A 14,517-nucleotide genomic window follows, 5' to 3' on the forward strand; every position below is an offset into this window, starting at 1 on the left:
GCAGGATAGACAGAATAACGATCCAGTCATTTAGGAGGTGGCAAATGCTATGGAGAAGTAAAAAGCCAGGAAGGTGGACAGTGAGTGCCACCGTTTTCAACTAGGCCATCCAGGAAGTCTCCACGGGCAATGTGGTTGGAGCGCAGCTTCAAAAGGCAAAGGTCATATCGACGTGTTTTGGGGAGATGTGAATGGATTTAGCATCTACTCCATTGGATTTTATTAAAAAATTTTAAAGTAATTTTTAGAATGTGCATGCATTGTTAGTATTTACCATTGAGTCACTTCAGACAGCTCTAACAAGGTGCATTCTGGAAATAAATCCCCCTCACTGTGGAGGAGACTTGCAGCCGCTACCTGGAGCTGTGCTGGCGGGACAGCCCCACCCACCCTCTGTAACCTCGACCCTGAACAATCCCACCTTTGGCTGCATCTTTGTCCTCAGACAGCTGAACGTGAAGGACCTCAGCAGCTCCATAATGGCCTGTCCGTGGAGGCGGCAGAGTGTCAGCAGCTGGCTATTGACGTAGATGTCCAGGTTAGACCACCTCCTTATCCACCGTGAGGAGGTCTTCACTGTGCTTGCTGCCTGTGGGGACATCCAAGGGCACTATCAGACCTTCATGTAGTCAGTCTGGTGGAGGACTGAGGTCAATGCCAGCAGCACACCGGTTGTCACAGCACACCAGCGAAAAACTGAGCTCAGGGGACTGCGGAAGGCGTCTCCAAACAGCGTACCAGCGATGTCCTCGAAACATCCCGGGAGATCAGGCCCCCTGTTATTCTTTATGCCTCACACCGAGAACACGTCTGCCTTGGGGAAAAACGGGGGGTGCTCTGAGGAGCTACCTCGTAATGCATTACGGAGAGAATATTATTTTAGGGGTGTGGATTCAGTGGCAGATGCAGACTGCCTTGGCAGTGCGGAGAGATGCAGACAGAGTCCAGATCTCAAATGATTATGGGGAATACAGGGCTCTGATCTTAACAATGAAAATGAAAGGCTCAAGATAATAAAATCAAATGTAAAAAATAAAGGCCACCTAGTTGTGGATTGGAAGGAAATATGTTTATCGAGAAGTTAAAAAACTAACATTTGGCCGTGGGCTTAGGTGAGTTATTAAAAATTCTAAAGACTCATTTTCCACATTTCAAAGTAAGAATTACTTCTTGAAAAGTTCTAAATTCTCCCTCAGTTTAATTATTCCTCATTTATGCTTTTTTTTTTGGACTGGTTTGTTATAATAGATAAAGGAGTTGAACCTTTTAGGAACATTTGCCTTAAGTTAGATGTAAAATTCTTTCCTTCTCCCTCCGAGTGGCCCGGACCTTCAGGACTAACAATCCCATCTCAGTCCTCTCTGCCACATGAATGTCGACACTGATCTGTTGTCATCCAGAGAATCCCGTCATTGGTCTGCAGAGATACACAGTGGGCGTGAAGGGCCTCTGATCAATCCACAGACAGACTCCAATCGCATTGGCGCAGAGCGCAGTATCCTTGGGGGGACATGGAAGAAGCTCTAGGCTGACCAAATGACAAGGTTATTACGAGGAACTTGCAAGTTTACAAGATCTGGAGTCATTTTCAAAACAAGATCAAAGCTGTCACCCTGGCTTCCGTTATTGCCTGTGCATGTTCACTTCCTTGTCGACATCATGGTCACTTGTCGAAATCTGAAATTCCTTGGGGAAAAGTACATCATCAGGCTTGTTTGAGGCGAGGTGCTACTTGTATCTCGAACCCCACCATTGAACTCATGTACACTTCATTTTCTCTTATTATGAGCCACAGCAATCAAAACCAAGCACGTTAGTTGATGCATGGTACCCAAGTTTGTGAGAAGGAAGAGTCCAGCAATCGGAGAGGTAAGATTTAAGGGTAGTCCAGTTGCTGAAACTAGAAGCTGCTGAGAGCCAAGACTAATGTGTTATTTTTTGAATTGTAATAAAAACATTTCTATTCTAAATACCCTATTACTAAACTGAGGATTCTACTATGGAGTACTACTGGTGACTTTAGGGTGAATGTTACCTACTTTGCATGTTACTAACTAGTCTTTAAAGGTGAGAGTCGCACACTGAGTAATGTACTCAACATTTACAAGATCCTCACATAGCATCTGTGTGGCTCCTCCAGAGATCACGTATGAATCACACTCCTTAACCACCAGCAGCCCAGCTGCTGAGAGCCGGGGAGAAAAGCCGTCCCACTCCTTCTCTGCCCTCACCCCATTGTGGTTTCCTTGGGCTTTTCCTTCTACCAACAGACCTGGGGCTTGGCAGGCAGGAAGAAGAGAGACACGCAGCCTTGTGGTTTCTGGACTTGAGCCCCTCAGAGCAGACTGGCCATTGGACAAATGGTAGCTCATCCTGGCTTCTAGATGGACACACCCAGCCCTCCCCTTACACTTTCAGGTTGACGGTCTTGAGTACAATTTTTCTAATGACTACTAGCCTAAGGAATTCATGAGACCACAACTATAAGGAAAGAAAGCAGCCGTAGAACCCAATTTCACCCTGCTAAGGAGATGAGTTTTATTAGACAGAATGAGATAAAACATGTTGTTGTAGGTCAACAGCCACCAAATATTGGCAGTTTTACATGACTCAAGCCGTACTCAGGAATCCTTCAATTCTGGATTCCCTGTCTTCTCACCTGTTCTTGATCTTCTGGTCCAGCTCCTCAGAATTTGCCTTCAAATTCCGCTATCTATCCTGAAGCCTGTGGAGTCCTCACTAAGCCCCTTCTGTTAGCCCCAACACCCGTGTCAGCATCCGCTGAGCACCTCCTCCGAACCCGGGACCGAGCCAACTGCGGCTGGTGCAAGGACAGGGGGACGTCTGTCCTAGCCTTTGATCTTGTGAGAAATGGAAACTTTAAAAGCATGTATTATTAGTTGGGTGGCAGAAATATGTCTCAAGTGTTATAATCAAGTGTTAATCAAGTAGCCCCATGTTTTGGGAAAGAAGTGAGGGAAGCTTCAAAAAAGAGTTGACGTTTGTGTTGTGCTTTGAAGGGTACGTAAGATTTCTTGAAGAAGCAAGGGGAAAAGATATCACAGGCAGTCACAACACCACAGACTTGGCAGGGGTGTCCAAAATTTGGTGTCTCTATGTCACACTGGAAGAAGTGTCGTCTTGGGACATACATTAAATAATATAATCACAAAAAATCTCATAATGTTTTAAGTAAATTTACAGTTTTGTGTTGGGCCTCATTCACAGCCATCCTAGGCTGCACGCAGCCCACAGAGGGCGGGCTGGACCCCTCTGTGCTAGAGCCTGGGGGCCTGAAAGAAGATGGAGCATTCTGGGAAAAGATCAGTAAGTTGGTAGAGCTCAGTGATAGGATGCAAGGAGGTGAGAGAATAGTGATGTCAGACCTTACAGGATCTTGGCATTTTCTTCTTTTATCATGTGAGTGAGCCAGACATTTTTCTAGTCAGGGAAGTAACATGTTTTGAAATATAATTTTGCAAAATTCAGGAAAACTGATTTTCCTTCGATGATCTGTGAGACTAGAAGGGAAAAATCAAACAAAATGAATAGGCTTTAAAAAGAATCTTTATTGGGGTTTTTTTCTGATAAAAGTAGTACAGATTCATTCTAAGCAACTCCAACATTATAGAAGTATACCACAGAGAAACCAAATGTTCCTCATGTCCAAACTCAAACTGCTATTACATATCAAAGTACTGACACAGACTCCTTTAGACTTTTACTTCAGTTGATAAACCACCATGTTAATAGAATCTTCGCCATACCAGTCAATACAGAGCTACTTCATCCTTTTAAATGGTTGGGTAATGTTCTATTGCATTAATGTATTATAACTTATGGAGTCAATCCTTATTTTGTGGACATTTGAGCTGTTTTCTATTTTTCATGATTATAAACAATGCTAGGACAAACACTTTTTTAAAAAAGATTTTATTTATTTATTTTTTAGAGAGGGAAGTGAGGGAGAAAGAGAGAGAGAGAGAAACATTAATGTGCAGTTGCTGGGGGTCATGGCCTGCAACCCAGGCATGTGCCCTGACTGGGAATCGAACCTGCGATGCTTTGGTTCGTAGCCTGCGCTCAATCCACTGAGCTATGCCAGCCAGGGCACTTTTTTAATAAATAAAAAATATGAATATTTATGTATTTATTTATTTATTTATCTATTTATTTTTAGGGAGAGGAGAAGGGAGGGAGAAAGAGAGGGAGAGAAACATCAGTCAATTTCCTCTCTTGCCCCCAACTGGGGACCTGCCCGCAACCCAGGCATGTGCCCTGACTGGGAATCGAACTGGCAGACAAACACCTTTTGACGCAAACCTTTGCAAACCTCTGTTTCTGTAGGACGCATTCTTAGAAAACCTCTATGGAATTAACATGAGGGAACAATCATTTTTCATTTCAATGGATATTGCCAAGTTGTCATCATAAAGGTGGTATCAACTTAAATCTCAATAGTGTACGTGGGGCCCAATTTCCCCGAGGGAGAACGGGGCTTCACACGTAGTCTGTTCTTATCAGAGAGAGGGCAGAACCCTGAGACTCTTCATTCAACTCTGTGAATGTGTGTGGCTCACACGTGTCCCTGGTTTCTAGTGAACTGACATGAATATTAGCTCGAAGATTTGCCCAAAAGAGTCCACACTTACGCCTGTCCTTGGGCCATTCCAAGTATGCTTTCTCTTCCATGAGGGCTTTCAGCCTTGGATACCTCGTTGGAACGCAGTAGAGTGGAACGGGTTCCAACAAGATAAGGATTATGTGATGAGAAATTTCATCAAGGAGAGGGTAGTGGGCTAAGTAGAGTTCATAATGGCACCACTCACTCTGGACAAAGCTGGGAGACAAAACCAATATGGACTTACAGCTTTTCTCAATGCAGTTCAGGATATTTTCAGTAACTGTCTTGCCGGGGTCAAAGTTTCTCTCAGGAAGGCAAATCGAGACAGAGCCATCTTCTTTCTCTAGAGTAGGGATCAATTCATGCTTCACCCAGGCAGAGTCATTTTCGCTGTAAGAAATAAACAGATGGAACTGGGCATTTCTCTTGAGCTGTTGCGTTGTCTTCCGAACCCTGTGCCACATCTGTGTCCACTGGCCCAGCATCCTGACATACCAGAGCAGATCAAAGTAGCGGCAGCAGAAGGCCACGGCCATCCCCAGAACTAGCATGGCCCCCACGATAGTGACAATTAGCAGAGCTGTGTTGCAGGATAATTCGGGAAGGTGGACATCCTTTAACTGCGTCCCCTTGAGATTCAAAGGGTATTCACAGACGTATGAGTCTGACCATCCAACCATCATGCCCTTGGAATATTTTGCAAGCTGAATGAAATCTCTTAGTTCACACGTACACCGGAATGGATTTCCTCCTGCATTTAGAGTCTTAACTCCCGGGCAGCTCTGAAAAAAATCGGGAGATGGACTGAGAATTAAGTTCATTTCAATGTTTAGAACTGAGAGTCTTTTGAAATGACTGCACCCAGGGAGATCGGTTAGGACATTAAATGCAAGATTCAGCTCTTGCAAAGACTGCAGATGAATAATCTCTTTAGGGACAGTTTGAATTTGGTTATTATTCAGGTCAAGTATTTGAACACTTGTGGGCAAGCACCCGAAAACAGAATCAACAAATTTGTTGGATGACAGGTTCATGGTGATCAAGGTTTCCGGCCAAAAACAATTTTCGTTATTTTCATGTTGTAACAGATTTTGGCTCAGGTCCAAGAACTGCAAAGATGTGTTCTTAGCAAAACTGCTCACTAAGGACAGTGTTTCCAATTTGTTGCCCTTCAAAATGAGAGTCTTCAAATGAGGCAATTGGATAGGGTTTTTAAATAGTTCATCTGTTAAGATATTATTGGCAAAATTTAAATATTGGAACCTTGTAGGATAAGTAGGGAACAGCATGTGAGGCATCTGTGCATCTGACAGTGTCAGGTTTTCTATGTCCATTTTGGTAAAAAGCAAGTAGACACTGTCCTGTGGAATATGAAAAAATCTAAAATGTATATGCTCCAATTTTATAGCTCTCATTGCAGTGTTTGAGTAGTCAAATGAATTGCGGTCAAGGTAAACCATACCCCCAAAAGTCACGTGTTCAATTTGGAAATATTCTACTGACGTATGCCAAACAAACTGGAAGATGAAAAGAAGGTCATCCCAAAGTAAATCAACGTTACTGAGTAACAGAGTAGATGTCTTGGAATTCTCTAAAGTTAGACTTTTTTGAGTTTCATAACTTGCAAATTGGCTCTTGCCATCTATATTTGTCATTTCTAATATTTTTGAAGTCTTGATTCCATCACACAAAAGAACCCAGAAATCTGTGTTCGCTGGTAAAACAATGTGAAGTTTTGTTGTATTTAAGATGGGCAGGCTGCCTTCTTCGTAATGAGACAGAGTTCTCAACCCTAAAAACATAGTAGTTAGGTGCAAGTGAGCAATTTTCTGGAAATCTGATTTTTGTATTTCTGCCCCACTCAAACCTAAGACTTCCAGGCGAGACATGTTGCTAATCTCCTCGCTGATCGGCATGGTGCCAAAGTCATTGAAAGAAAGATCTAAATGTCTGAGACCTGCTAGGGAGTGCCAAGTCACGGTCTTCAGCATATTGTAGGACAGGTCTAAGTATTTTAACTCCTTGTTAAATTCAAAGGTCTTGATATCCAGCTCTTGGATATAGTTGTGGCACAGAATCAAAACTTTCAGTTTGGAGACAGAACGAAAATCTGGACTCTGGAGTTCAGAAAGGAGGTTGTAGGATAAATCCAGCGTGGTCGTGGTTGGGGTCAAGTCTGCAGGAACCTTTCTGAGAAACAGGTTGGAGAGGTTGGTCGTCAGCTCCCTTTCTTCCGGCAGCTCTGAAGCCCAGACGTGCACTGACATGACAATACCGCAAAGCACATGAATGCTTCTGAGATGTCTCATTGTGATTCCAGGGATTTTATCATTGGTTCCCGCGTATGAATGATGAAGGGGAGTTCAAAATCCTAGAGAGACAGCAAATAATGTTAAGTGGTTATGTGGTTTGTTAAATCCTTAAGGCTTTTAATTTTTTTTAATGCCAACATATGACTATATTCACCAAGAGTTTGAAATAGGGTCCCCATGTGTACACTGAGTCTTTGAACTTGATTTATGAGCTTGGCTCCTGGATTTCCAAGCCAGTTACTGTGTCATATCTCCATCACGGAGACACGTCAGGATTCCCAGACGGGAGAAATACAATATTGGCAGAAGTGCCTCTCTCTCGGTTCAGCTCAGGAACTGTATTGCCAGGACATACTCAACACCCTCTCTCACATTCCCTCTTGATAGCCTGCAGGCTTTAAGAAAATCAAAAGCAATTTTTAAAGACTTTATTTTTTAAGAGCAGTTGAAGTTTCTCGGCAAAACTGAAGGGAAGGTACAGAGATTTATTTTTTCCATATATAGCCCCCTCACATGCATAGCCTCCTTCCTTGTCAACATCCTCCGCCAGAGTAATACACTGGTTACAATTGATAGGCCTGCACTGACTTATCACAGTCACTCCAAGTCCATAGTTTACATTATGGTTCCCTCTTGTACATCCTGTGAGTTTAGACAAATGGATGATGTCATGTGTCCATCATTATGGTATCATACAGAGTATGTTTCATCACGCTAAAAAAAAATCCTCTGTGCTGTCATTTTATCTACACACACACACACACACACACGCACACACCAGGCAAGCACTGATGTTTTTACTATCTCCACAGTTCTGTCGTTTCCAGAATGTACAGTTGGAATCGCATGGGATGCATCTTTTTCAGAGTGGCTTCTTTCAGTTAGTTATATGCACTGAAGTTTCCTCCATGTCTTTGCATGGCTTGGTCACTCATTTCTTCTTAGTGCTGAATAGAATTCCATTTGTCCAGATGTACCACAGTTTATTCATCCCTTCACCTTCTAAAGGGCATCTTGATAGCTTCAAAGTTTTGGCAATTATGAACAAAGTTGCTGTGAACATCTGTGTGCAGGTTTTAATGTGGATGTAAGTTCTCGATGAAAGAAATTTTTATCACCTAATACTGTGGGCCCCTACACTAACATTATGAGGTATTCCTCAATTTTTGTAACATGTGGAAGTAGAAAGTCCCTGGAAGCTAATATCTGACTTCAAACAACACTTACCAACATACGCAGAAGGTCCGAATCGTAGAAGTAAACAGAATGGTTCCCATCCTTACTCCTTCATGTGTCTTCAGGTTGGTGCGAAAGCAATCTCAATCCCTGCCAAACAATAGTAACGATGGAGATGAAAACACTTTCCATCTCCTGGAGGCTTTCTACGTGCCGAGATAAATACTAAACCCGTCCTATATATTACCTCACTGATTTATCACAACACTCTGAGGGGAGTTCTATTTCTCGCATTTTACAGATGAGGACACTCACGGATGCAGAATTCTGAGGATTTTGAGAAGACGCAGCCTTCAAGTTGTTTGATCAGACACAGAGCAGAGGTGTTCGGAGACCTAAGATTCTCACAGCATTCATTATTCAAGACATTTGTGAAGTACCTACTTGGCCAGAAACTTTCCTAGGCACTGGGGATATAGCAGTGAATAGAGCAGGGAGAACTTCAGTTCCCACACAGCTTACATCCTGGTGAGCTGCAAGAAAAGGGAGACGATAGGCAAAATGATACATGTATATCTGAGGCAGTGATACGGACTAGAAAGAAAAATAACTTTGAGTTAAAGGGAATAGAGAGTGACTGGGGAAGCTGATATTTCGCACAGGGCAGTCAAAAAGGGTCCCTCTAACATGGTGGCCTTCGTGCAGAGACCTAAGGGAGTGAGGGGGCGAGCCACTTGTCTGGGGAAAGAAGTGTCCTGAAGAGAGAGAGAGGCACGAGTACAAGGTCAGAGGCCTGGTGGACAGCAGGCTTAGAAAACGTGAGGAGTAGCTAGACTGGAGTCGGGGAAGTGAATGGAAGGGTCAGTCAGATCTTGTAAGGACTCTGGATTTTCCTCTGATTGAAATAAGAAATCAGTGGAGGATTCAGGGTAGAGGGGTCACAGGTGCTGAGGTACATTTTAAAGCACAGGTGGTAAACACAAGGCCCACAGGCTGAATCCAGCCCTCCGCCTTGTTTTTTCCCACCCGGCACCTTGTTTCTACTGGCAGCAGCGCTGAGCTCTCACTTAGCTGTTAAGGAGTAGTTACACGTATACAGTCCCAAAATTACATTCGGCCCTTTGAAGGCAACCTCGAGGCTGATGTGGCCCCTGGTGAAAGTGAGTTTGACACCCCTGCTTTAGAGTCCTCTGCTTGTTGGGTGGAAATGGCTGGAACAGCACAAGGCTGATGGGAGAGATCTGCTGGGACTCTCTCAAGTAATTCATGCAAGAAAGACGGTGGGGGGCGGGAGGAGGAGCTGAGAAGTGGTTGAATTCTAATGTTAAAGCAGTAAACTCTTCCACTTTAGGTCCTCCCACACCAGGCACTCGGAAACACCACAGGAAAATAATCAGCAGTGGTGTGAGTTCTCCTGCTTCACCTCGCATGTGTCCAAAACGCACCGGCCCTCAGTCGACCCTCGGACCCGTCACTCCCATAGACCAGCAGGAGGAACACAAGGCACCCTCCACGTGGCGCAGTGAGACCTCGCTGTGCTGTTCTTGTGGGCCGCAGTTGTGAGCAGCTGTGTGTGTGTGTGGACGTGCGCACACCTGTGCCAGTGTGGCGAGGGGCCAAACTGGCAGAACTAACACAACGGGACACCTGAAATAGTGCCCCACTCTCGTCTGGAGTTTTCTGTCTCTAGAGCCTACTCAAGTTTGGGTTTTTTATTTGTTTGTTTGTTGTTGTGAAGGAATTCTAGAAAATGTGGATATTTCTCTTAAGTTAACAATGAAAATACTTTATAAAAATGTTTCATAGAAAACAGGAAACTGAACACAGAAATGCTCAACCACCTAGGGACATGACGGTGAAGAGAAAACTTTGACTTTCATAGTCCTTGCCCACTGAGTGCTTGGTGGAAAGGGGCCATGGAAGGCTCTCAGTGGGGGTGGGATTGAGGAGATGGTGGCCTGGAACAGGCCCAGGGTTTTCTCCTTGGCACTGAGATATTTCCTCCCTTTTTACTCCTTCCAGCTCATCCGAGGTAGCCCTTGGTCATCTCCTTTTCGTACAATATTTACTACAGCATCCGACAGTCAATGGAAGAACAGCTACAAATATTTAAAAAAGCCTCTGTGATGTAATGTTATATCTGTGACAATCCTCCAGATTTCAGGAATCCAGCAAAATAAATCAGTTCCCAGTGCCATGATTTTAATTTGTTACCCACATGTAAGAGGACAGGAGTAACTTGTTCTGTTTGATGTCACTTCTATCGATTCAGCAAGTCTGGTGGCATCTCCACTCCATGTGGGCTCTGTCATGCTAATGACACAGTGACCACCTGATGTTTTGGGGGTAACGACAGCTAGCATTCGTTGAGCTAAGTAACACTAACCTTATACAGATCGATCCTTACGACAGCCGAGTGCTGTCCCCACTCCCCCTTCACAGACACAAAAGGTGGCGGTCAAAGGCCCACCTCGCCGTCACGGAGTTACTGTCGTGAGTCCAGAGCCCGGGCTCTTAGCCACTCTAGGGTGAGTCGGGGCTGATTTGTTCTCAGAATGTGTTACACTACCTTAATCACAATCAAACCATATCTCACTAAGTTGTATTGATTCTTTAAAGTCTCCTAATACACAGTCCAAGGAACCTAATGAGTAAGTCTGCAAATGTCACCCAATTTAGATTTTATTTCAATTACTTACAGTGACACGGACTGAGTCATCACATTGAGCACTATCCGGTTTAAGCCACTGTATATTGTGACAGCAGCCGGCCTGTGGCTAACTCACCTCTAATACTAGACAACGACACGCTCCATGAGCTGCTCTTGCTTCCTTCTGGGATCTCACTTCACATTCCTCTTCTCCTGCCCTCCACACTCCAGCCGGACTGGCCCTCTGTAGTTCCCGGCCGCACCACGCTTCCTCCACCTTAGGGCCTCAGCACTAGCCTCTCCCCTGGGGTTGGCAGGCTCTTCTCCCAGGCCTTTCTTGGTTGGGTTTTTTTTGGTTATTTAGATCTTGGCTTAAAGTTTATCCCCTCTAAGAGACCTGATTTGACCACCTAGTGTGAAGTAGACAACTTGTTTTTAGTTCATATCACTTTATTTTAATTCCTCTACAAAACAGAGTGCTTACTGCTATCTAAAACTTCTGTTCATTTATTTGTTTATCAATTATCTCCCCCACCTCTCACGCCCAGGAGAGAAAGAGTTGACAGTCTCGTTCACTTCCATATCCCCAGCACATCAGATAGAGTCTAGCACACAGCACATGCTCAGCAAATACTTTTAAAAATGTATATATGAATGAACAAATGATTTCATTTTATATTTTTTAAGCACAGAGTGGTACATAATATGCTCTCAAAAATGTGTGTTGAATGAATGAACTGGTGTTGTGAATTCCTGATACGATGCAGTGCATGATGGTTCAGGAATGAGTTTAGTGTAAGGGATTAGTCAATCTGTGTTCAAGTCCAACCTTAGCCACTCACTGGCTGTGCTAGCTTAGATCATTAATTTAACTGCTGAAGAGTTCCAGCTTCTCATCAGTACAACAGATTTTGTGAAGGGGCGTAAAAAAGAGAGTGCATATGAGTCACTTGTTACCGGGGTGGGCATGCTACAAATGGTAGCACTTATCAGGGCCGAGACTAGGGGATTTCAGGCACAAATTTTAAGGGCCATCAAGTCACTCATTAATCAAGATAAATAATATTTTAAAAATTAAAATTAATGCAGACATTCACGGTGAGCAAAATAGAAAACTTTTTCATCGAGACAAGATTCCATATTACTGATTCTTCCTTCTGTCTGAGGCTGCAGGATGGCGTGGCAGGACAATGGGAGGGACGGTCATTAGCTGATCAAGGTATTTTTGAGAGCTGTGGCCCTTGAAAAATGCAGCAGAATCTAACCCAGTTTCTTTCTCTGAAATCCCCCACATGGAAAGGTCAGAGCTTCCATGGTCTACCCTCCTCTTCCTCCCGCCCAATACCACAACCTCGTCTAGAACTTATTCTAAACAAGGGGGATGAACCAACTCTCTTTAAACTTCTCTTAATAATAAAGAGATCCTATTGCAGGCAAGCCATATGCATCACAGCATTTCATTAAAATATTTTAAAAAGTGGGGCATAAGCTTTTCATGAAATATCCATCCAATAAGTAATAGTTATTATTATTATCATACTCCTACTTCTGTGACTACTATGCTGAAAGAAGGTGAAAAACGGAATGACTTTCCTGAACAGAGTATGATTTAAAAGTCCCAGTCTAGGACACCATGAAATGACTATAGGTGGTTTGTCAAAGAATATCTAATCCTCTAATTTCTCTTTCCCAATAATGCAAAAAAAAAATGGAGGAGGGTTTAAAAACTCAGTGAACATTGAGTGGTCTTTGCAACATAAGAGTGAGAATGACTGCCATTTGTTAAATGTTTCTTATGTGTCTGGTGGGGAGCTACCCACTTCCCATACATTATCTTGCTCAATCCTCTTGACAACCCAACAAAATGGTGGCTATTTTTATCCCAACTTTACAAATGGAGTAGCTGGAACCCAGAGATTAAGTAACTTGTCCAAGGTTACCCACTGAATAAGTGACAGCACTTGGATTTGAACCCAACCTGTCTAGTCCTTTCCAGAACCCAGGCTGAAGGCATTCTGAGCCCCGAAATGAAGTAGTTTGGGAGTTGATTACCAAGGTCGATTCCACCGTCAGGGCCTGCGGCCATGGGGGCCTCTTCCTCCTTCCCACCCCGTGTGCCTCTCTCACGAGTGGTAGGAGGCTGCTGTGGGACACTCTGCTGGGTGTCACAGAGTTCAGAGGACTTTGTCTACATGCATAAAGAGAGTTACACATCCACAAGAATTAAAATAAAACTCAGAAAGTGCATGGAACTCTAATCTATGGCTTAGTGCAGGTGGTCCGTGAGAAAGCTCTTCTGGGGATCAAATGCCCAGACGCCCCCCATCATTCCCTGCAGCAGCCACACGGCCACCTTTGGTCCCTTTGGACTTCTAGAGGAAACTGAGCAAGGGCCACAACATACAAAATCCGAGAGCTGTGCCCCTGCTTTTAGACATACAACACACATGCAGAACTTTTAGACTGTAAAGGAGCTACAAGTAAGCTCTAAACAGTCGACAGCAGACATCACTAACACGCATCACGGAAAATTGAAGCTGGAGGAAACTCACCAGGACTCCTGGGACCATCCACTCGAGGGAGAAGGACTGGCCAGGCTTAATCAGCAACCATCGAAAGGAAACTCAAACCCCCATGCCTCTTCAGTACAATTCCTCAGATCTGCAGCCCCGAGGTCTTTCACTGATCAGTAATCCTCAGAGCAACAGAGGCAAAACAATACTAGAAATCTGAATTAGGCTTCATTTTTCCCACGTACATGAGTTCACATGACCTCCTCTTCAGGGAAGGCCCCTGCAGCCCTCACTGCCTTTTCAGGAGCGTTAGGACGAACAAAGCTAACAGCTCTCACTCCCAGGCTTGCAGCAGCGCGTGTGAGCCACAGGTGTGGCTGAAGGAGTGACTGAATCATGATTTTCTGTGATGCTAAAACTCCTTTGCCCTCTACTGCATCCCTGTGGTACTACAGGTTGCATAAATTGGTCGTAGTCTTAGAATGTCTTTTTAATAAATGCAGTAAAATACAGATACGTAAAAGGTACCACCTTAACCATCTTAAGTGCAATGCCACCAAGCACGTTCACGCTGCTGCCCGACCACCACGGCCATCCACCCCCAGATCTCTTCCATCACCCCACCCCGACGCCCTGACCCATGAAATGATAACTCCCAATTTCCCCCTCCTCTCAGCCCCTGGTAAACACTATTCTACTTTCCGTCTCTATAAATCTGACATCTCTTGTGGCCTCATATAAGTTGAATTATTTACTGTGTGTCCTTTTGTAACTGGCTTAATTTCATTTAGCATAACATGTTTAAGGTTCTTCCATGTTGTAGCACGAAGGAAATCAAAACTTTCTTCTTTTCAGCCCTGGCTGGCATGGCTCAGTGGATTGAGTGTGGGCTGCGAACCAAAGTGTCACAGGTTCGATTCCCAGCCAGGGTATATGCCTGGGTTGCAGGCCATAACCCCCAGCAACCGCACATTGATGTCTCTCTCTCTCTCTCTCTCTTAATCTCCCTACCTTCCCTCACTAAAAATAAAATAAATTTTAAAAATCTTTAAAAAAAAGATATGTGATTTGCAAACATTAAAAAAAACTTTCTTCTTTTCTTAAGGTCGAATAGTAGTCCATTGTGTGCATATCCTTCATGTTGTTTATTCATTCACCCAGCGATGGACACTTGGATTGTTTTTAGCTTTTGGCCGTTGTGAATAGTGCTGCCATGAACGTGGGCGTATGAATAATCCATTC

General features: G+C 43.9%; 1 protein-coding gene across 9 annotated transcripts; it reads right to left on the reverse strand.

The window, feature by feature from the left end:
- Window positions 1–4,184: 4,184 nt before the first annotated feature.
- TLR10 (toll like receptor 10) lies at window positions 4,185–13,636 on the reverse strand. Of its 9 annotated transcripts, XM_045834692.1 has the most exons (5): window positions 13,315–13,636; window positions 12,815–12,950; window positions 8,360–8,645; window positions 8,164–8,262; window positions 4,185–6,995 (listed from the first exon to the last, which is right to left on the reverse strand). In XM_045834692.1, exon 5 carries the CDS (start codon window positions 6,931–6,933, stop codon window positions 4,501–4,503), a length of 2,433 nt encoding a protein of 810 aa, XP_045690648.1. In that variant the 5' UTR covers window positions 6,934–6,995; window positions 8,164–8,262; window positions 8,360–8,645; window positions 12,815–12,950; window positions 13,315–13,636; the 3' UTR covers window positions 4,185–4,500. The 9 variants fall into 9 exon arrangements, 8 of the variants coding, with proteins under 8 accessions (XP_045690648.1, XP_045690651.1, XP_045690649.1 ...); XM_045834695.1 differs by lacking the exon at window positions 12,815–12,950 and having other exon boundaries at window positions 8,557–8,645; XM_045834693.1 differs by lacking the exon at window positions 12,815–12,950 and having other exon boundaries at window positions 8,428–8,645.
- Window positions 13,637–14,517: the final 881 nt, after the last annotated feature.

The sequence above is a fragment of the Phyllostomus hastatus genome, unplaced genomic scaffold (genome assembly GCF_019186645.2).
Source record: "Phyllostomus hastatus isolate PE091 unplaced genomic scaffold, TTU_PhHast_1.1 phas_contig_196, whole genome shotgun sequence".
Classification (NCBI taxonomy): domain Eukaryota; kingdom Metazoa; phylum Chordata; class Mammalia; order Chiroptera; family Phyllostomidae; genus Phyllostomus; species Phyllostomus hastatus.

Excerpts from the sequence above, each read along its gene's own strand:
- TLR10 (XM_045834696.1), bottom strand. The coding sequence starts at position 6,933 with ATGAGACATCTCAGAAGCATTCATGTGCTTTGCGGTATTGTCATGTCA.